Below are 23,475 nucleotides of genomic sequence, written 5' to 3' on the forward strand. Positions count from 1 at the left end.
TTTAAAAAGTCATTAGCTTAGGGTTCACTTACTTTTTCCAACCTTCAGTTTCACAGTTTGAATGATTTATTCAATATGGTCAAACATTCTTTGAAAATCTGTATATCTTTAGTTATAGGAGACTGTCTTTGTTCATTATTGTGACTTACATGAAGATATGACCATGCTTTATATGGGAATTAGACATAAATATAGAAAATTCCAAGGGGTTCACAAACTTTTTACTTTGTACATGCTGGAAGTTTAACTAACAAAGGTAAATTTCTGATTTCTGACCGTGTTTGTTTCTGTGCTTAGTCTCAACTGGGGATCATGGAAGCAGAAGTACAGGGATTAATCACAGCCCGAGAGAAGAAGATTGAGGAAATCCAAATGGCCCTCACTGACATTCAAGTATGCACCTTAGCACAATCCTTATTGTACATATTGATGTATAGCTTTGCTCAAGGATGGGTTTAAGTAAGAAATAAAATATGACAATGTGCTGTTACAAAAAAGTAATGCATGATGCAGAGTTTCATCGTGTTACAACTGTAATGAAGTGTAAACTCCTCTGTCCTGAAGATGAACTGCACTACTGTCAGAGCTGCTGTTATAGAGAATTAATCAACACCTTCTGACCAATCAGTTCAATAGTGCATGTTTATGACCAACATTAAAACTGCAAATACTGTTCTGAGGGTCATTGCTGAAGATGACCATAACTCAGTGGTCTGAGGAAGAACAATAAACTAAATCTTAAAAATATTGTTAATGCTTGGGTTAATCCTATTCTACACACTCAAAATAAGGAGCTAAAACCAATAAAAATATTGTTGATTACATAATGTGATATGTTCCAAAGAATTTGACTTTAGATGGTAAAATGTGTTCTGCCTTCATGCAGAATTTCATAAAGAAATTCCCAATCTGATTATGTACACTCTTAGAAACAGAAACAAAGGGTTTTTTGATTCTTTAGATAGTTAAAGGTTCTTGGATGTGAGCACTATAATAATAATAATAATAACGGCGGCATGGTGGTGTAGTGGTTAGTGCTGTCACCTCACAGCAAGAAGGTCTGGGTTCGAGCCCCATGGCCGGCGAGGGCCTTTCTGTGCGGAGTTTGCATGCTCTCCCCGTGTCGGCGTGGGTTTCCTCTGGGTGCTCCGGTTTCCCCGACCGTCCAAAGACATGCAGGTTAGGTTAATTGGTGACTCTAAATTGACCATAGGTGTGAATGTGAGTGTGAATGGTTGTCTGTGTCTATGTGTCAGCCCTGTGATGACCTGGCGACTTGTCCAGGGTGTACCCCGCCTTTTGCCCGTAGTCAGCTGGGATAGGCTCCAGCTTGCCTGCGACCCTGTAGAACAGGATAAAGTGGCTAGAGATAATGAGATGAGATGAGAATAATAATAACATTGTTCTAGGGTCTACATCGAACATTCAAGGGTTTCCCAAAAACACCAACTGCAAAACTATTAAAAGTTATAAACTGAATGGTTTTTCCTGAAGCAGCACTAACAGCTCAAAATTTCATCTGTCTCTCCAGGCCAATGCACAGCATGAGGTGGAGATTACGGTGAGCATGTTTCATGCCTTGATCAGTTCCTTGGAGAGAGCTCAGGCTAAGGCATTGGAGGTAGTGGAGATGGGCCGTGCAGCTACTGAAGTCCGCTCACAGGTCCTCATCCGGGACCTTCAGCAGGAGATCACTGAACTGAAGAAGAGGAATAGCATGCTCTCTCAGCTAACTCAGTCCAATGACTACTTCAGCTTCTTCAAGGTCAGAACAAATATCTTCATAATTGGATTACCAACAGAATATATAACCCTATTTCCAAAAAATTGGAATGCTGTGTGAAATTTAAATAAAAACAGAATGTAATGATTTGCAAATCATGGAAACCCTGTATTTCATTGAGAATAGTACAAAGACAACATGTCAAATGTTCAAACTGAGAAATGTTATAGTTTTCTTGAAAGGTAAATGATCATGTTGAATTTAGTGCCAGCAAAACATTTAAAAAATGTAGGACAATAAAAGGCTGTAAAAGTTGTGTAATATTAAAAAAAGGGAAACCCCCCATCCTCCAATTTGGTTAATTGGCAACAGGTCAGTAACATGATTTGGTATAGAAAGAGCATTCCAGAGAGGCTCTCAGAAGTAAAGATGAGGAGAGGTTCACCAATCTATGAAAGACTGCGTGGGCAAACGGTGCAACAATTTAAGAATAATGTTCCTCAGTGTAAAACTGCACAGAATTTTGGGATCACATCATCTATGGTACATAATATCATTAAAAGATTCAGAGAATCTGGAGAAATCTCTGTACACAAGGGACAAGGCTGAAAACTTACATTGGACACCTGTGATCTTCGGGCCCTCATGCGACATTGCATTAAAAACAGATACGTGTCTGTAGTGGAAATCAGTGTATGGGCTCAGGAACACTTCAGAAAATCAACATCTGTGAAAACAGTTCATTACTGCATCTACAAATGCAAGTTAAAACCAGATATAAACAATATCCAGAAACACTGCCACCTTCTCTGGGCCTGACCTCTTTTATGATGGACTGACACAAAGTGGAAAATTGTCCCAAGGTCTGACGAATCAAAAGTAGAAATTAATTTTAGAAATCATGGACATCACGTCCTCCAGGCTAAAGAGGAGAGGGACCATCCAGCTTGTTATCAGTGCACAGTTCAAAAGTCAGCATCTGTGATGGTATGAGGGTGCATTAGTGCACATGATATGGATAGGTTGTACATCTGGGAAGGCATCATTAATGCTGAATGATATATACATGTTTCAGAGCAATATGCTCCCATCCAGACAAAATCTTTCTCAGGGAAGGCCTTTTCAAATGCTCAGAAGTAATTGCATGTTTTTGTTGTTGTTTTATAAGATGTTGCTGCACTATGCTACTAGCTAATGTGTTTTTTTGTATTATCCTTCTATAAATATCACCTTTTCTTCCCACAAATTTCAGTGATAATGTACAATATACAATATCAGTCCGTTTTCTTTCTTTCTCACTCTTTCCTCACAGATGTATTCATCCCTCTCTACTGTTCCCCTGATGAAGAACTGGACAGAAGTGACTTTGACCCCTGACCCCACAGCTGGCATGGCCCTTGAAAACATCACTCAAGTGGTGGAGAAAGTCCAGGATGAGCTGAGGAAGCTGCCACAGAGCTGTAAACATACACCACTCTAATAATTCCATTATCAGAAAAAAAGATCATAGGATCAATGCAATACATGTACAACCCTGATTCCAAAAAAGTTGGGACAAAGTACAAATTGTAAATAAAAACGGAATGCAATGATGTGGAAGTTTCAAAATTCCATATTTTATTCAGAATAGACCATAGATGACATATCAAATGCTTAAACTGAGAAAATGTATCATTTAAAGAGAAAAATTAGGTGATTTTAAATTTCATGACAACAACACATCTCAAAAAAGTTGGGACAAGGCCATGTTTACCACTGTGAGACATCCCCTTTTCTCTTTACAACAGTCTGTAAACGTCTGGGGACTGAGGAGACAAGTTGCTCAAGTTTAGGGATAGGAATGTTAACCTATTCTTGTCTAATGTAGGATTCTAGTTGCTCAACTGTCTTAGGTCTTTTTTGTCGTATCTTCCGTTTTATGATGCGCCAAATGTTTTCTATGGATGAAAGATCTGGACTTCAGGCTGGCCAGTTCAGTACCCGGACCCTTCTTCAATGCAGCCATGATGCTGTAATTGATGCAGTATGTGGTTTGGCCTTGTCATGTTGGAAAATGCAAGGTCTTCCCTGAAAGAAACGTTGTCTGGATGGGAGCATATGTTGCTCTAGAACCTGGATATACCTTTCAGCATTGATGGTGTCTTTCCAGATGTGTAAGCTGCCCATGCCACACATACTAATGCAACCCCATACCATCAGAGATGCAGGCTTCTGAACTGAGCGCTGATAACAACTTGGGTCGTCCTTCTCCTCTTTAGTCCGAATGACACGGCGTCCCTGATTTCCATAAAGAACTTCAAATTTTGATTCGTCTGACCACAGAACAGTTTTCCACTTTGCCACAGTCCATTTTAAATGAGCCTTGGCCCAGAGAAGACATCTGCGCTTCTGGATCATGTTTAGATACGGCTTCTTCTTTGAACTATAGAGTTTTAGCTGGCAACGGCGGATGGCACGGTGAATTGTGTTCACAGATAATGTTATCTGGAAACATTCCTGAGCCCATTTTGTGATTTCCAATACAGAAGCATGCCTGTATGTGATGCAGTGCCGTCTAAGGGCCCAAAGATCACGGGCACCCAGTATGGTTTTCCGGCCTTGACCCTTACGCACAGAGATTCTTCCAGATTCTCTGAATCTTTTGATGATATTATGCACTGTAGATGATGATATGTTCAAACTCTTTGCAATTTTACACTGTTAAACTCCTTTCTGATATTGCTCCACTATTTGTCGGCACAGAATTAGGGGTATTGGTGATCCTCTTCCCATCTTTACTTCTGAGAGCCGCTGCCACTCCAAGATGCTCTTTTTATACCCAGTCATGTTAATGACCTATTGCCAATTGACCTAATGAGTTGCAATTTGGTCCTCCAGCTGTTCCTTTTTTGTACCTTTAACTTTTCCAGCCTCTTATTGCCCCTGTCCCAACTTTTTTGAGATGTGTTGCTGTCATGAAATTTCAAATGAGCCAATATTTGGCATGAAATTTCAAATTGTCTCACTTTCGACATTTGTTATGTTGTCTATGTTCTATTGTGAATACAATATCAGTTTTTGAGATTTGTAAATTATTGCGTTCCGTTTTTATTTACAATTTGTACTTTGTCCCAACTTTTTTGGAATCGGGGTTGTATATTATCATAACATAATCAATCATCAGTGCAGAAGCATGAGTGTAAAAACGGGTGGAGTTAGAATTATTACATTATGAAGAGGTGTGGTTCGGTCATGGCCAAACAAATCAGCTCTCTTTCGTCTTAAAAAAAAAAAGTCAACTGACTCATTCAGCTTTCAGTTTATAAGTCACTGATTCCTGATTGGTCAGAACATGTTGATTAATTTTCAATAACAGCAGCTCTGGCAGTAGTGCAGCTGCACATCACAGGATTATATTAATGCACTCGTTCTAATACTTTACTGCTTCTATAGTAACAGCTCTTTCAGAGGGATGTGTACAGCAGATGCTCTGCATCAGAAGATTCAAAACCATGTCTAATTATTGATGTCGTGAAGTGTTCTTAATGTAAGGACACGTTTATGTAACATCTGTGGAAGGAGTCTCCAGTGTCAGCACTGTGCAACAGTCAGAGGTGAAGCTGGAACTGTAAGTTTTCTGACATCTTCAGGACAGAGGAGTTTACACTTCTTTACAGTTTCTCAGGAACATGATGGAACAAGATGCAATTTTTGTCTTATTAACATCAAGAGAGAGAAAAAAGGTGCTAACCTTAGTGCAAATTTGGAGTAAAATAGGCTTAAAAATGTTGCAGGTGGATGTTGAATGTCACACAAAAATCTATAGCACAAGCAAGAAAATCTGTTCATCGTCAATTTTTTTCACCCTGTAGACCAATTGGCCTGTCAGTTGCCAATCACAGGCCCACTTCATCCACCGCCAGCCTGCTCAGCCTGTCGCAGCTTCCCAAATGCACAACCATTCACACTTATGGGGGGGGGGGGGTAGAGTAGCCAGTTAACCTAACTGCATGTCTTTGAACTGGAGGAGGAAACCGGAGCACCTGGAGGAAACCCACGCAGAGAACATGCAAACTCCACACAGAAAGGCTCCCGTGGGCCGTGAGGGTCGAACCTGGAACCTTCTCACTGTGAGGCAACAGTAGTAACCACTGTGCCACCCCTATAGCCAATTATATGTCATAAATAAGAAACGCTCAAAGGTGTATCATGTTTCTACGATTTAACAGTTTTATCCTGTTTCATTCTTCTTCTCAATCTTCTTCTTTTCAGTGATACATCTACATTATGTCTCTGTATGCATGGAAATAGAGCTCATAGTTGAAATTCTTCTAATAGTCTTACAGTCACAAAAAGGAATGAGCGACTATGCAGTCAGGATCCATTAATGTAGATAAAAACATTCAGAGAAGCTTGTATTTGCCTAAGAGTCAGGGGATTCATTTCTGATTTAAAAGCCATTTGTGTGCTTCTGACAAAAATGATGCAATCAAACTGAAGCCTGCTTCATGATCAGTCTCAAAAACACATCATATACATCTCATTAATCCCTACATCTCTTTATTTTATTTTATTTATCTGCAAGAAATTATAGTCATTTTGTGTTATTTAATATTAAAGAATTAAAGATTCATCCTACAGTGTGAAGATATTCAAGTGTTTAAAAAAGGATGTATGCTAAACATAACTAAAAATATTTCCACTAATAATAAAATGGTAATTAATTTCTAAACAAAACAGTCAGTAGGTTAATGAGTGCAATCCATCAGTGGGACACTCAATTAAGTACAACCCCGATTCCAAAAAAGTTGGGACAAAGTACAAATTGTAAATAAAAATGGAATGCAATAATTTACAAATCTCAAAAACTGATATTGTATTCACAATAGAATATAGACAACATATCAAATGTCGAAAGTGAGACATTTTGAAATTTCATGCCAAATATTGGCTCATTTGAAATTTCATGACAGCAACACATCTAAAAAAGTTGGGACAGGGGCAATAAGAGGCTGGAAAAGTTAAAGGTACAAAAAAGGAACAGCTGGAGGACCAAATTGCAACTCATTAGGTCAATTGGCAATAGGTCATTAACATGACTGGGTATAAAAAGAGCATCTTGGAGTGGCAGCGGCTCTCAGAAGTAAAGATGGGAAGAGGATCATCAATCCCCCTAATTCTGCACCGACAAATAGTGGAGCAATATCAGAAAGGAGTTCGACAGTGTATAATTGCAAAGAGTTTGAACATATCATCATCTACAGTGCATAATATCATCAAAAGATTCAGAGAATCTGGAAGAATCTCTGTGCGTAAGGGTCAAGGCCGGAAAACCATACTGGGTGCCTGTGATCTTTGGGCCCTTAGACGGCACTGCATCACATACAGGCATGCTTCTGTATTGGAAATCACAAAATGGGCTCAGGAATATTTCCAGAGAACATTATCTGTGAACACAATTCACCGTGCCATCCGCCGTTGCCAGCTAAAACTCTATAGTTCAAAGAAGAAGCCGTATCTAAACATGATCCAGAAGCGCAGACGTCTTCTCTGGGCCAAGGCTCATTTAAAATGGTCTGTGGCAAAGTGGAAAACTGTTCTGTGGTCAGACGAATCAAAATTTGAAGTTCTTTATGGAAATCAGGGACACCGTGTCATTCGGACAAAAGAGGAGAAGGACAACCCAAGTTGTTATCAACGCTCAGTTCAGAAGCCTGCATCTCTGATGGTATGGGGTTGCATTAGTGCGTGTGGCATGGGCAGCTTACACATCTGGAAAGACACCATCGATGCTGAAAGGTATATCCAGGTTCTAGAGCAACATATGCTCCCATCCAGACAACGTTTCTTTCAGGGAAGACCTTGCATTTTCCAACATGACAATGCCAAACCACATACTGCATCAATTACAGCATCATGGCTGCATAGAAGAAGGGTCCGGGTACTGAACTGGCCAGCCTGCAGTCCAGATCTTTCACCCATAGAAAACATTTGGCGCATCATAAAAGGGAAGATACGACACAAAAGACCTAAGACAGTTGAGCAACTAGAATCCTACATTAGACAAGAATGGGTTAACATTCCTATCCCTAAACTTGAGCAACTTGTCTCCTCAATCCCCAGACGTTTACAGACTGTTGTAAAGAGAAAAGGGGATGTCTCACGGTGGTAAACATGGCCTTGTCCCAACTTTTTTGAGATGTGTTGTTGTCATGAAATTTAAAATCACTTAATTTTTCTCTTTAAATGATACATTTTCTCAGTTTAAACATTTGATATGTCATCTATGTTCTATTCTGAATAAAATATGGAATTTTGAAACTTCCACATCATTGCATTCCGTTTTTATTTACAATTTGTACTTTGTCCCAACTTTTTTGGAATCGAGGTTGTACTTTAAACTGCTTTAATTGAGCACCTCGGGTTTTATTTTATTTTTTAAGAGTGCCAAACTGTACTGGGATCTCTGGGATGGTACCTATTCTGCATTATGTACATAATATTTATCTTTATTACAAATCTTTTACCTTTAAAAATACACAACGAATCTACTGCTGATTAATTAAAGCTACATCACATGCACCTTCCAAAATAAGATGCACATTAAAGGTACAACACGTGTCCTTGATGGTACAATACAGCGACACTGGAAACCAATTTGGGCATTCCTGACAGTGTTGACGTCATCAGACGTATCTGTGATTTGTTTTTACTGCATTTACCATTTAAAATGCTTCACTTCACTCGGAAGAATGAAAAGTATTTCTGGTTTTTGGATTTTTTTTTTCCCTGCAGTCAAGATGTTTATAACTGTGTGTGTGTGTATGTGTGTGTTGGGGGAATGCTTTACAGCTTTACATTCAGCAATGGAATCACCTGTAAAACAAGAACCACGTGAGTTTGATCTGTTTTTCTCTTCATTAATTTGGGATGAAAAAAGAAAGCATGACGACACATTTCTCTTTTCTGAATGCACGCTATAAGATAGATAACTTTTAGCAGATATTATTTTAATCTCTCTCTCTCTCTCTCTCTCTCTCTCTCTCTCTCAGGGCTTTGGAAAATACAGGACTACGCATGTGAGGTTTTTTTTGTCCCTAAATTTTTCTTTCTCACTTTGTACAAATTCCAGATAAACCATTCATAAAGGGGGCTGCAAAAGTAGGTATACAGTAATGAAAAAAAAAAAAAACGTTCGTACAAAACGTTAGTATTAAATGAAACCTTACACCACTATTGTAATACTAGTAATACTGGAATAATCCTTACCGTACACCTACTTTTGCAGCCCCCTATATTTGAACTCCACTGCCCCCATGTGGACACTCTTGGATTTTATCTTTTAATTTAAATTTTTTTTTTAAACACAAGATATTGTCATATTTGGTTATTGGGCTGTGAGATGAGCATAATCCTTTAGTTCAGCTGCCTTTCCAAATGTGCAGAATTCAATCAGCTTAATTCATTTTGATATTATGTCCAAATTACAGCTGTTATAGATTCACTTTTTAAAATTAGCTGCATCTTCTTACTTGAACTGCAAATGAAAGGACAGTTTTAGTTGAGAGAATCATTTTTTTTTGTTCATTAATATATTACAAATTGCACCTGTGGTATAAGAGGAATAAAAGACTTCAAGACTTGCTGTTATAGGAAACTAATCAATTTCACATCAGGCCATATCACGCTACCACATTGTGGATTATTTTCCTATAACTACACATCCTGTATGTGTTCTCTTCCTTAAACATTAAACCTCTCACCATGGTCATTGGTCCTCTCCCAGTGGATGTTACTCTGGATCGAGACTCCGCCCACCCCAGACTGATGATCTCTGAGGACTGTAAGCAGGTTTACTGCAGTGACCACCATCACACTGTGATGGACACACCCGAACGCTTCGACCGCGTGGTCTGTGTGCTTGGCTGCCAGGGCTTCAGTTCAGGCCGTCATTACTGGGAGGTCTACGTAGGTGAGAAGACAGACTGGGACTTGGGTGTGGTCAATCACTCGATCAACCGCAAGGGGAAGATCTCGGTCAGTCCGGCTAATGGCTACTGGCTCCTGAGTCTGCGAGACAAGCATGAATATGCCTTCCGTACCAATCCACCAATGCCCATTTACCTGAACACCAAACCTCAGAAAGTTGGAATTTTTATTGACTATGAAAAAGGACAAGTGTCTTTTTATAATGCTGACACCATGGCACTTATTTTCACTCATGTTTGCTTCTTTACTGAAACGTTGTATCCATGCTTCAGTCCCTGCACGAACAAATCTGGCCAAAATGAGGCTCCTCTTTTCATTTGTACCATCAATCCATCTGTGTGAAAAATCACTAATCAACACGTTTTAATCTCTTACACTTTGCAAATTTTATTATTTTTGGTCCTCGTTGATACCAATAGTGATGCTGAACTGAGTTGCGAGTTGATTTTAAATGAAGCATCTTAGCTAGCTACATTATAGCTTGACTGGAGCAGGGCTGCAGTATAGAATAGTGGGTTTAGTTTACTTCAGAAAGCTGTGTGTAAAGTGCATTTTTATTGTTTTCATTGTGTTTGAATCCTTCGCTGTTAATGACTACTAGCAGCTGATCATCAAGAACAACATGCTAATGAAGCCCAGTTATTTTCACTCACCTTGTGTTGTCTGTAGATATTGTTTCACTGCTGTGAGCCAGTGTTGTACATGAACTGAATGAATCACTTTGCAACTAATGAACATGAACATTGCTTATTCTGGCAAGAGTGAACGACACTCACATACAGTACCAACACACCAGAAGGTCCTGGTAATGCACTGAAAAGCTGTTTGCCAACATCAGAAAAAGAACAACGACAGTTTTACAGCAGGGTGCAAGGAATTACAGTTTATAAACAATTAGTTTTTAGTCCTGCTTTATCATACATTAAGTGGTGAAACATAAACTCACATTGTTTTTCCTTGACTTTAGAATCTCTGTCAGAGATTGTAGAGTATACAGTAATTTATTTAGTTTAGGAAGTGAAGTGGCAGCGATTGGAGGCTGGAGAGGGATGGGTAAGAGATAGCTGTTATTTCTACTGAAAAAGATTTGCTCAGAGCAGCTTATTAAAAAATTTCAGAAGAAATTAAATTGATTTTAACTGAACTTTGTGTGAACTTGCACACTGTTGCTCGTGATGAACACTTGTTTTTAATGCTTGCTGATTAAAGCCACTTCTAAACATGATAAAGATGTTTTACTAGGGGACTTGTATTGTATTGTATCTAAGAAGATGCTGCAGTTCCTCCTCTTGGTGTTTTCACAGAACACAGTTGACAGTCTGCTTTTCTTTGATCATTAATTGTGAAATTCTTTTAGATCGCTATTATTTCCTGTCATCTCATCACATAGTATCGCTGAGTAAATGAGAGAGATATCGGATTGATATCAGTATCAGTATTGATGCACCTCTAATGTTTTTATTTGTAAATTAATTGGGATTTTGGAAATTAATTTTTGTGTCTTGTTCAAATAACAGCTATTTTATTGTAATGTACAATAAGAAAGTTATTATAAATTTCACTATCTCCACCATGTTTTATCTCAAATGCTACTTCTTATTGTAACTATGAGTATATGTGCATAATGTGAATAAAACACATATAAAAAGTATATGTGCATAATGTGAATAAAACTTTTGGTTTTATTTGTTTTTTCCCTGATTTGTTTTCTGCTTTTTTGATACGTAAAGTTTTGCTAATGTGCAAGAATTGCTGGCATTATTGTAATTTAATTAATTAAAGATCAAGTGGTTTTATGAGGATAATAAAAATGCAAAGCAGTCTGCCTCTGAGGTTAGGGGCGGAGTTAGTGAGGTCCATTCGACCAATGGATGAAGAGCATCTCCAAGAGTGACGTCTCGCTTTAAAGATGCTGCACATCTGCGTGGGGGAAGAATAGACAGAGAACATACACACAAACACCAGCGTCCCCCTGCATCAGACAGAGACCCGACACACAGGTATGTGCGTTTTTCCTCGGTAACCGACCCGCATTATAGTGTGTGTGTAAACATGATTCTCCCATCAGATACACTCACCTTGACGTTAAACTCTAAAACGGTATGCATTTTGATTATAAAGTGGAATTTATTCTCTCAGTGATGCGCTGAAGCTCCTTCTTATGTACTTAAATAAATTAATAAAAAAAAGGCTGTAGATCAGATTTGTGTGTGTGTGAATAAATATCATGCTGATGCTCCATCTGTTCTGAATGTCCCACAGTTCTCTTTCATCTGCCATCAAAATCCCACTTTAAAGATGAAACACTTTATTAATGCTATAGCTGTCTGATTTGTAACGTGTTTACAGTTTATCACTGCAGTTATGAGCTATTCAGACATCATGAGACTGATATATAATGTGTGTGTGTGTTTGTCTTTTTGTGATCAGGGAAGTATTTTTGATAAACAGGTTCTCATAATCATTCTCTATTCTGTTAAACATTTCATAAATCAAAATGAGCTCCGAGTGAGGAATAAAACACTTGGCATCGTACTGTTGTAAGAAAATACTCAAGGACAAGATGGTGTCATGAAGCACAGTTACTGCCATCCTTGAGTTGACTTTTTTCAATAACAGCACATCTCTAAGTGTTTTATTTCTCCCATATCACAGTGAATACAATATTTTATTTGTGAAAAATGACATCATAGTCTACTTTTTATCCATTTATACTTACATTTAATGTTCACAGAAGAAGGTAGTTCCTGTTGTCACTTACATTACAGCAGCTATAAACACTCATTCCCTCACCAGCCTCTCTTTATTCTCTCTCTTGAAGTTAAGAAGATAAAATTAAAAACAAAATAAGACGTCCTGTGTGTCATTTCCTGACCTGCTCAGCAATAAGAATTAAAATGTTTATTTCTTGGGCGGCACGGTGGTGTAGTGGTTAGCACTGTCGCCTCACAGCAAAAAGGTCCTGGTTTTGAGCCCATTGGCCAACGGGGGCCTTTCTGTGTGGAGTTTGCATGTTCTTCCTGTGTCTGTGTGGGTTTCCTCCGGGTGCTCTGTTTTCCCCCACAGTCCAAAGACATGCAGGTTAGGCTAATGGGTGGCTCTAAATTGACCGTAGGTATGAATATGAGTGTGAATGGTTGTTTGTCTCTATGTATCAGCCCTGCAATGACATGGAGACTTGTCCAGGATGTACCCTGCCTCTCGCCCACAGTCAGCTGGGATAGGCTCCAGCTTGCCTGCAACCCTGTACAGAATAAGTGGCTACAGATAATGGATGGATGTTTATTTCTCTGAGCTGAGCTCAGACTTTAAATCAGCTGCATCAGACTGAAATTAGACTCACTGCAGAGACACAGATGCTGTACACAGTATGAATTAGGTAAAACAGCAGGGTTTATTTAGGAAAAACAGAGGCTTTTTTCTCTTATATCCCAAATCACACAGGAAACATCAAAATGGAATTACCTTCAGTGTTTACTGAACAGACCGTTAAATAAAATCCCAGCAGATTAAACTACTGCAGGAAGAGAGGATGAGCTGAGGTAGAGGTCGGCTGGAACAAGGTCAGTTCATTATTTATGAAATGCTGCAGAATCCTGCTGATGAACCACTCACAGGAAGATCCAGAGGAATCAAACCACACAGCTGAGTCAGTGAACTCTAGTCAGTTACACACACTACTGCTCCTTCAGCTTCACACTACAGAACATGAAGGACAGGTTAGAAACTGCCCAAGTTATTAGAACTGTACAGTGGTGCTTGAAAGTTTGTGAACCCTTTAGAATTTTCTATATTTCTACATAAATATAACCTAAAACATCATCAGATTTTCACACAAGTCCTAAAAGTAGATAAAGAGAACCAAGTTAAACAAATGAGACAAAAATATTATACTTGGTCATTTATTTATTGAGGAAAATGATCCAATATTACATATCTGTGAGTGGCAAAAGCATGTGAACCTCTAGGATTGGCAGTTAATTTAAAGGTGAAATCAGAGTCAGGTGTTTTCAACCAATGGGATGACAATCAGGTGTGAGTGGGCACCCTGTTTTATTTAAAGAACAGGGATCTATCAAAGTCTGATCTTCACAACACGTGTTTGTGGAAGTGTATCATGGTACGAACAAAGGAGATTTCTGAGGCTCTCAGAAAAAGTGTTGTTGATGCTCATCAGGCTGGAAAAGGTTACAAAACCATCTCTAAAGAGTTTGGTCTCCACCAATCCACAGTCAGACAGATTGTATACAAATGGAGGAAATTCAAGACCATTGTTACCCTCCCCAGGAGTGGTCGACCAACAAGGATCACTCCAAGAGCAAGGCATGTAATAGTCGGCGAGGTCACAAAGGACCCCAGGGTAACTTCTAAGCAACTGAAGGCCTCTCTCACATTGGCTAATGTTAACGTTCATGAGTCCACCATCAGGAGAACACTGAACAACAGTGGTGTGCATGGCAGGGTTGCAAGGAGAAAGCCACTGCTCTTCAAAAAGAACATTGCTGCTCATCTGCAGTTTGCTAAAGATCACGTGGACAAGCCAGAAGGCTATTGGAAAAATGTTTTGCGGATGGATGAGACCAAAATACTGTAGAACTTTTTGGTTTAAATGAGAAGCATTATTTTTGGAGAAAAAAAAACCACTGCATTTCAGCATAATAACCATATTCCATCTGTGAAACATGGTGGTGGTAGTATCATGGTTTTGGCCTGTTTTGCTGCATCTGGGCCAGAACGGCTTGCCATCATTGATGGAACAATGAATTCTGAATTATACCAGCAAATTCTAAAGGAAAATGTCAGGACATCTGTCCATGAACTGAATCTCAAGAGAAGGTGGGTCATGCAGCAAGACAATGACCCCAAGCACACAAGTCGTTCTACCAAAATATGGTTAAAGAAGAATAAAGTTAATGTTTTGGAATGGCCAAGTCAAAGTCCTGACCTTAATCCAATCAAAATGTTGTGGAAGGACCTGAAGCGAGCAGTTCATGTGAGGAAACCCACAAACATCCCAGAGTTGAAGCTGTTCTGTATGGAGGAATGGGCTAAAATTCTTCCAAGCCAGTGTGCAGGACTGATGAACAGTTACCGGAAACATTTAGTTGCAGTTATTGCTGCACAAGGGGGTCACACCAGATACTGAAAGCAAAGGCTCACATACTTTTGCCACTCACAGATATGTAATATTGGATCATTTTCCTTAACAAATAAATGACCAAGTATAATATTTTTGTTTCATTTGTTTAACTGGGTTCTCTTTATCTACTTTTGTGTGAAAATCTGATGATGTTTTAGGTCATATTTATGTAGAAATATAGAAAATTCTAAAGGGTTCACTAACTTTCAAGCACCACTGTACATCTTGTGCAGTGAGGAATTTTACATAATTGGCCTCAGAAACAAGACAAAAATCCAGCATGATGATGATGATGATGATGATGGTGGTGGTGATGATGATGGTGAAGAGGATGAAGAGATGATGGTGATGGTGGTCATGATGATGGTGGTGATGGTGATGAAGATGGTGATGGTGGTGATGATAATGGTGATGATGATGGTGGTGGTAATGATGGTGATGGTGTTGATAATGACGATAATGATGATGATGATGGCCTTCATCAGACTCTATTTCAAAAATTGGGATCTGTCACTTTAAAATATATCAATAAACCCTGGAAGGGCATACTTTATCTTTAAATCTATCATTTATTTTTATGTGTTATTTATAAAAAATAACTGAACTGACTTCTATTCAAGTTATAATTATTTTAATTAATGTAATAAACAAATTTATTATTATTATTATTATTATTATTAAAATATAGTTTGTGAGTAAACCTGTTCACACTCAGAGGCAGAAGTGATGCTGTGTTTGTGTCTGAATTTCGTCAGTGAAGTGGATAAAGAGCTTTATGTAACAATCATCACTGCTGAAAGCTTCTTCTGAGAAGACAAACATGAGGTGAACTCTGAAGTCTACTATTTAATAGGCATGTAATGATATATTGTGCAACGCTAAATTGTGATAATTTATGACGATTTGAATTGATTAAATAAAAAATGAATGGTGATATCAGGCTGAAAAAAAATCTTCGTTTTTCCTCACTGTAATTGCATTGCTTAACCAGCAGAGGGAAGCACATACAATAGCAGGAATGTACACTTCAGAGGCGGAAGTCACACAGCTGAAAGATAAGGGAAAAAAGAAGCAAATAGAGGCAGAACAAATGTTCATAAAGGTTTATCAATAAAAGAAAGATTTGGGATTTTTAAAAAAAAATTAATAAAATGAATATTTTAGTTAATAGGCTATAACATTTTATTCTAACCTTTATTTAAAAAATGTGGGTAAATAATTGTTGGTTACTAAGAAAATGAAATAAAAGGGTTTTTTTGTTATTTAACAAAAATTATTTTTAAGTTGTTTTAAAAATAGAAAAATAAATGTTGCATTTTTTTTGCAATAAATGATCATTTAATTTTGCTTTCAAAAATATGAATGAAATCATGAATTGGGTGAATTGTTACATGCCTCCTGTTTAGTCGACTCACTGCATTTTCTCTGACATAGAATTTAAATGAGACGTATTCAAGGATAAAAACAAACTGCGGTTACGTTCACCAGTTTTGATGTATAGTTTATTAGTAAATGTTCTACAGCAGCTTGTTTTTAAAAAACCTTAAATGCGTATATTTATCTTTACTGACCCAAAGAGAGAAATATAATGTTGATCAAAAACAAATAGCTTGTAGTAGAGTTTATATTATTACAGCTTGATGTTCCAGCAGTGAAATCTGAATTTAATAAAACTGCTTTTAGTTTTTATGCCCCATCACGGTGGAATGATGAGCAGATCCATCTGAAACTAATCCTGTTATCAGATTTTAAGTTATTTACAGCATTAGGGAGTTGTTTCAGGATGAAGGCTCTTGTTTTCTTGCTGCTTATTTCATGTTTACCTGCTATACCTCAAGTGCCCTTGACTGTTTGGTTATTTGAACCAATTTATGTGTGTGTGTTTAGTCTACATCTAGTTAATATCTAGAGTGTTTATACTGTTTATATTGTCTGAGTGTTTAGTCTGTGTGTAGTTCTTATCTAGTGTTTACACTGTTTATATTATCTGACTGTTTAGTCCATGTCTTGTTTTATCTAGTGTTTATACTGTTTATATTGTTTGTTTTTTTCAATTATTCTATTTTTATTTATTGCATTGCCTGTTTGCACCGTGGGTCAGAGAGGACTGAAATTTCATCTGTGCTGTATGTCAAGCATGTATAGCATATTTGACAAAGTTGACTTGACTTGACTGTTGGGGGTGAAATTCATCTTGTTTGCTATTTGTAATGCTTTTTGTGTGAATGATGTTAGTTGTAACTTGTGCTGCGTTCTTACTTTTAAAAGAGATGATACCTCATTGTGACCACCATGGTTTAATAAAATAAAATTCAAATAAAATATTTGACTTTCAGGGCCCTGGTTTAAAGGACACATTGTGTAGAAGGACAGGAAGTGAAGGTAACTGGTTCTGTTGTATCTCAGCAGGGACACACGATGGACGCCTGCTGACACTGAACATCACCAGCCATCTACAACAACCTTGTGTTGACATGGCAACAGGAAGGAAAAGTCAGTGTGTGTGTGTGTGTGTGTTGAATTGATAAATCAGTACATCAACGTGCTCACCTGTGTATTTTTGGCACTGAGTGTTCTGTAGTTATTATTTACTTGGGAATTTTATTAATCAACTCATTTTATTGTTTTTAAACCATTAATTTAAATTCCCTTTTCTCTAATATGTACATTAGCTCTGTTTCTGCTCTGCTTTATTTTTCTCTGTCACACACCCACACTGTGCCACTTTTTCCTTTGTACTCACTGTTACATCTCAGTAATCTGTAACCGCCTCGTTCTCTCATTTCCCATCACTCTAACAGGCTCCACATCCAAAGGTGCAGGTGTCCATTTCCCAGATGACATGGAGGACGATGTCCTCAGTGAGAGTGGTGAGGACACACAGCACGACAAGACCATTACCGCTGTCGCTGAGCCCGATGGAGCTTACCTGGTCAAGGTGACAATGTTTTCTTTACAAGAGGTCATTACACAATACAGAAATCTCTAATTTTTTACATTATTTGGTGTCTCTCAGGACTAGCGCCAGCAGGTAGCAGTAGCTCTTGGAGGTGGGACTAAATGGTTATATGCAGGATACACTGCAACGCCACTATAACAAACTCCTTGGGTGATGTCCAAATAGTTTGTTATACCGAAAAGTTTGTAATACTGAAATGGAGCCATTTGTCACACCAAACACTCACATTATATGTGGAATTTTAGGCACATTCTCCTGATCATGAATTTCTCCTTCTGAGTCACTATCGCAGTTCACTGACTGAGTTAAAGGCTCACGAACAGAGGTGATGATTTCTTCATCTGTTTTGGAAATGATGGAGGTTACCGGTGTATCGTTGTCAATGTCCACCCATTCACTTCATTCATGTGTTCAAATCACCAATGATGTTATTTATGTCGCGCCGCAAGGCTGGGTGGGGCAGGGGGTATAAAAATGCTGCCTGTGCATTTTAACTAGGTGTTAAGTTTAGCAGTATCAGCAGTCATTTTGTCTTTTCATCGATCCTTTGATCACTGTTCTCAATAATTGTTAGTGATCGACACCTAAGCGAAGCTCGTTAAGCCTTTGTTTTATGGCGTTAACACATATTGTTAACTCGACTGTAGACTTGATTACTTATTGTTTGTCTCTGGGGAAGAGGATCACATGGCTCAGTGTGTAATGTAAGCAGGTGAATGATCTATGTAATTGCAGGAAGAGTGTTTATTTACAAACAGGCAGGCAAACAGTTAAAAAATGTAAGACAAAGTCAGGGTCGTGAAACAGACAATGGTCATGCGAGGCACAAACAGAATGATGGAGGCAAAGATGAAAAGCAGAGCCTAAATACATAAAACAAAGTCAGAACCAGAAAGGCAACACACAGATACAAGGCTTAGTAATATGAGACACTTGGTGCACAGTGCATATACTTCACCAAGTCTGTGTGTTTAGAGAGTCCTTATAAATGCGGGTTGTGATTGCACTCTAATCCGGAACAGGTGCAAAGGAATTAGTCCTAATGGTGCTGCAAGTGCCAATGCATGTGAAAGTGACAGTGATGTTTTTCTTTTGAAGACTCTGACTCAAGCCCTGTGATGGCCTGGCGACTTGTCCAGGGTGTACCCCGCCTTTTGCTCGTAGTTAGCTGGGATAGGCTCCAGCTTGCCTGCGACCCTGTAGAACAGGATAAAGCGGCTAGAGATAATGAGATGAGACTCTGACTCAATGTCATTAAAGGTGGGGGACATGAACTTAGTTCGTTATATGTGAAAATTTGTCGTAAAAGAGTTCATTATAGCATGGTTGCAATGTATTTAAGTTGTGAGCCAGGGCAATCCTTTCACAGCACCAACAGACAGACATTTTTGATCTTGTACCAAAAAACACACAGTATACACAACAGCTTGATTTCTGTTTCAAATATTTTACAATTTTTAAATGAATTTCTGAAATGTTGGTAAAATACAACATAAAAGTAATTTGAAGAAAAGACTAAAATACCCAGAGTGCTTGTGCCTGTTCGTCTGTGTACAGCATAATGAAGAGAATTGCAGTGTGTGAGTTCCTCTTCAGCCATGTTTATGTTGAACTTGATCTCAATGTAACATGACAGAAACATGACATATGCATGTCTGCTACATCACCATTTATTATCCACTGCATCAGCATTTTATTATTTTTTTTCATCTAATCTTTATTGAAAGACCAACATTTCCACTTCTGCAGAGTTAGCCTTTTTTATTCTGTACTTTTCCATTCAGTTTTTTTATGGGTTGATAAAGAATACCTGCACAGGAATCATTCTTTTATTATTTTTATTTTTTAAAAGCAGCATGCCTGTGAATATTCTCATTCATCCAGGTCTTGGTTATCTCAAGGAAATTGAATTGAATGCAACTGGACTTGGTTTTAAGTCTTTGTTGTCTTGGTTATAAGACGTCTTCAAAGACTTAAAACCAAGTCCAGTTGCGTTCGATTCAATTTCCTTGAGATTTTTAAAAAGCATTAGTACTTTCACTTGTGTAAATTTTTCACCACTCTGTCTACCGTAATGACATGAGATTTAAGGGCATAAAGTTTAAATAATATTATTTTATTAGTTTTCCTTCATCACTGTGTGCCTCTGACATTTTTCATTTCTGTACAGGCAGGATTTCTGAAAATCCAACATAAATATGAGATTGTCTTCTCAATCCCAAAAGTCCCCACTCTGGGAAGAGACACCATGCTCTCCCCGGCATTACGGACCACGCCCAAACCACGCCTACGTGCCACCCGCATTGTACCACACCCTGAAGGTAACGTTGCTTTCCATACACAGTTTCACAAGTTACCAAATCTGAGGGTTATTAATAATAATAATAATAATTTCCATTTTGAAACAACAGTTAAAAAAGTACAATCACTACTATGATAATATTAATTATTTATAGTAAAGTATATTTATTTGGATCTACTATACTTGTCTCCCCATTATGATGTTTTGTCTTTGTATTTTTGTCTTTAATTATTTATAAACCCTGCAGTGATTCAAAATGTGACAAAGGAGCAGATGAGCAGGGGCTGGAAACAGCTTTTAACACATTAATACTCAACAAACAGGTTTTAGAAGGTCAAGTCCAATTAAGTCTTTTATTATAATATTCATGAACATTTTAATTGTTTTTTCTCACAAAAAAAAGCTACTTTTTTTATTTTTGGCAAACAGTACCCCAGGATTTTTTTTAAAGCCAAGGAAATGTTTACTATTTACTTACTTTAGAACTTAATTTGAATAATGAACAGATTATTTCATGTTCTCTTTTATTGTTATGTAAATATTGACACTGGAGATAAATCTGAGTTTCTGTTTTGTAGAAGGCGTTTTTTTTTTTTTACTGAGCCACTTGTCCATTTTGCTTTCATCACATTGTGTCTCCATCCTACTGAGATACTGATTCAATCATTTTAATCATATAAGGAAGTTCTAACTCCATTTCACTGAACCCCCCAATTTATTTTACTTTTAGCTTGCCTGCGACCCTGTAGAACAGGATAAAGCGGCTAGAGATAATGAGATGAGATGAGCATTCTCTCACCTTCAGCCTTCAAAATATCCCCACTAACTTGTAAATTATTTATGTCCTCTCAAATTCTAACACATTTCCTGTTCTTAAACTTTTTGACAAACATACACATATTCACCTCTGTCCCCTGGTCTTGTGCTCTGTTCATCTTCCTGGCTGTAGGAGGAGTGAAGGTGGTGTGTGAGTACAGCGCTCAGCAGGAAGGAGTGGTGCAGGATGAGCTCACACTCATCAACAGGAGCAGGAGAGACAGCAGTATTAAAGTCCGAGTTCATGCCAGAGTGATGGGTAAGAACAAAAGTGCTTTCATATCTCTTAGTCTGTTTAAGTTCAAATCAGAGGGAATCAAATTTGTACAAGATTTTCTGATTTAAATGTCAAGTTCTTACATAATTTTTTAATAACATTCACAGAATGTCTGTATTTTTTTTAAATAGATAATGACATAGAAAGAAATGTGTGTGTAACCTTCAACCTTGATAAACTGCTTCCTGATGTTGAATAAATCAGAAAGTCTGGGCCTCATTTATCAATCTGGGTACAAATGGATTTATATGTAAATTGTTAATACAAGCATTTACACAAGAAATTTGGAATTCACAAGAACTCTGTCTTCTTCTTTTGGCTGCTCCTGATTAGGGGTCACCACAGCAGATCTTTCATCTCCATTGCTCCCTGTCTTCAGCATCCTTCTCTACTACACCTGCCACTTTCATGTCCTCTCTCACCACATCCATGTATCTCCTCTTTGGCCTTCCTCATTTTTGTGTGCCTGGCAGCTCCATCCTCAACATTCTCCTTCCAACATGCTCTGCATCTCTTCTCAGGATGTGCCCATACCATCTCAGTCTCATCTCTTTTAGCTTAATTCCCAAGCTCTCCACATGTGCTGTCCCTCTGATGTGCTCGTTCCTTATCCTGTCCAACCTTGTCACTCCCATCGCAAACCTTAACATCCTCAACTCCGCCACCTCCAACTTTGCCTCCTGTCTCTTCACTGGGGGTGCATAAGCATACTCTTGGCGCCGGTCCCAAGCCTGGATAAATGGAGAGGGTTGTGTCAGGAAGGGCATTCGGCGTAAAACTGTGCCAAATCTAACATGTGGATTGAATTGAATTCACAAGAACTCTGTAAATTTTGCAAAATGTTCATGTCCTTCTTGTGCTCCTGAGTGTAAATTTATGCATCAGAAGACGAACTCATGTAAACCTCGACCTGATCTACTTCATACAATCTGTAATTTTAAAAATCATATTATCTGCATGGATTACTGCACTTTTATATACAGTGGAGTTTGAACTATTTATTTACAGCGTTTATGAGATGCCCTTAATCCCGAGTGATTTACAGAAGAGCTTCAGAGTCCCAAGAAAAACACATCCTCATGCTAGTTCAGTAGGTCAGGGACCATGAGCAACATCCACTACATTTAGTGAAAACTAGTCATTTTATATAGTTGGCATTAAGTAAAAAAAATATTAAAATAAAGAAAGTGAAACAACACAAACCCAAAAAACAAGACAAATAAAACACATCATGAAATTTTGACCAAAGAAATGGCGGTGTATAAACAGAAGACAGGCCGGTCTGTCTGCACAGAGCTGTAAACTGGAAACAAAGGCCTCAGCTGAAGGATGATTTAATGCTTGTTTATTATTATTATTAACATTAATATTCCATCATTATGTGCTCACAGCTGTGTGTGCACTTGAAATTTTATGAAGTTTTGCAGGTAGCACCATGTGCAAATTCGTGGTGCCATGCATGTGCTCAGTGATATACCAGTGATTAGCATTCATTATTATACACACACAAATGCAAAGAACATCAGTGTTTCCAAAACACTTGAAATTTTTAGTTTGGTTTAGTTTATGCAAACATTTACACACAATTGTACTAAAAGATAATTGATACATGAGGCCCACTGTGTTTATTCCTGAATATTGCAGACCGCCATCACGGAACACCCATGCTGCTGAAGGGGGTACGCTGCTTGGGAACTGAGGAGATCTCTTCAAAAACCAACAACAAAAAGAAGATCTGAGCAGACGCTCCTTTCCTACAGATTTCAGCAGCATGGAGTGAGATGAGGAAATGAACTCAGAGAACATGCCTCAGAAAACACTTGACTCTTAGGCCATGTACACACATAGCCGGGTATTTTTAAAACCGAACATTTTCCCCCCCTCCGTTTATAAAAATGTTTTATCCACACCACTTCGTCTTCGAAAAAAATCCCTTCCACACATAACCGAACATCTGCATTTTCAATCACATTCATAAGCATTCCAAACCTGTAGATGGCATTATTTCCCCAAATCCTACCCCCTAATCACATCAGAATAGCCCTCTGTTGGCGTCACTTCCGCCTAAACATAAAACATGGCGCCAAGCTCGTTCGTCTGGACAGACTCGGAGACAGAATTGCTTCTAAACACAATTTTGGAGTATAAACTTCAAAAGACGCAAGAAAACGTTGATTGGGAATCTTGTCAAAGCAAATATGTGGACATACTGACCCTGTTTTTGGAGCAGTAGTTGGGCTTCTAAAATTAAACATGTAAATAGCACCTGCACAATAATTAACGCTTTCAA

General features: G+C 38.2%; 2 protein-coding genes across 3 annotated transcripts in view; both read left to right on the top strand.

The window, feature by feature from the left end:
• btr01 (bloodthirsty-related gene family, member 1) overlaps positions 1-11,289 on the top strand; it is a 30,876-nt gene extending 19,587 nt beyond the window's left edge. For both annotated transcript variants that reach the window (XM_060917236.1, XM_060917235.1), the window contains exons 3-8: positions 298-393; positions 1,532-1,765; positions 3,036-3,183; positions 8,555-8,596; positions 8,755-8,781; positions 9,489-11,289. In XM_060917236.1, the coding sequence (XP_060773219.1) occupies positions 298-393; positions 1,532-1,765; positions 3,036-3,183; positions 8,555-8,596; positions 8,755-8,781; positions 9,489-10,033 (1,092 nt within the window). In that variant the 3' untranslated portion in view covers positions 10,034-11,289. The remainder of the gene's footprint in view (positions 1-297; positions 394-1,531; positions 1,766-3,035; positions 3,184-8,554; positions 8,597-8,754; positions 8,782-9,488) is intronic.
• A 5,973-nt stretch (positions 11,290-17,262) lies between these two features.
• Positions 17,263-22,924, top strand: LOC132882890 (adipose secreted signaling protein). The gene is made up of 5 exons (XM_060915994.1): positions 17,263-17,324; positions 17,633-17,769; positions 19,961-20,111; positions 21,042-21,167; positions 22,830-22,924. Exons 1-5 carry the CDS (start codon positions 17,306-17,308, stop codon positions 22,922-22,924), a joined length of 528 nt encoding a protein of 175 aa, XP_060771977.1. The 5' UTR covers positions 17,263-17,305.
• Positions 22,925-23,475: the final 551 nt, after the last annotated feature.

The sequence above is a fragment of the Neoarius graeffei genome, chromosome 3, assembly GCF_027579695.1.
Source record: "Neoarius graeffei isolate fNeoGra1 chromosome 3, fNeoGra1.pri, whole genome shotgun sequence".
NCBI classification, from domain to species: domain Eukaryota; kingdom Metazoa; phylum Chordata; class Actinopteri; order Siluriformes; family Ariidae; genus Neoarius; species Neoarius graeffei.

Bases quoted from the DNA above. Each gene is read 5' to 3' on its own strand.
- LOC132882890 (XM_060915994.1), top strand. The intron at 17,770-19,960 runs GTGACAATGTTT...ATTTCTGTACAG, and splicing joins ATGGAGCTTACCTGGTCAAG to GCAGGATTTCTGAAAATCCA. The intron at 21,168-22,829 runs GTAAGAACAAAA...TGAATATTGCAG, and splicing joins AGTTCATGCCAGAGTGATGG to ACCGCCATCACGGAACACCC.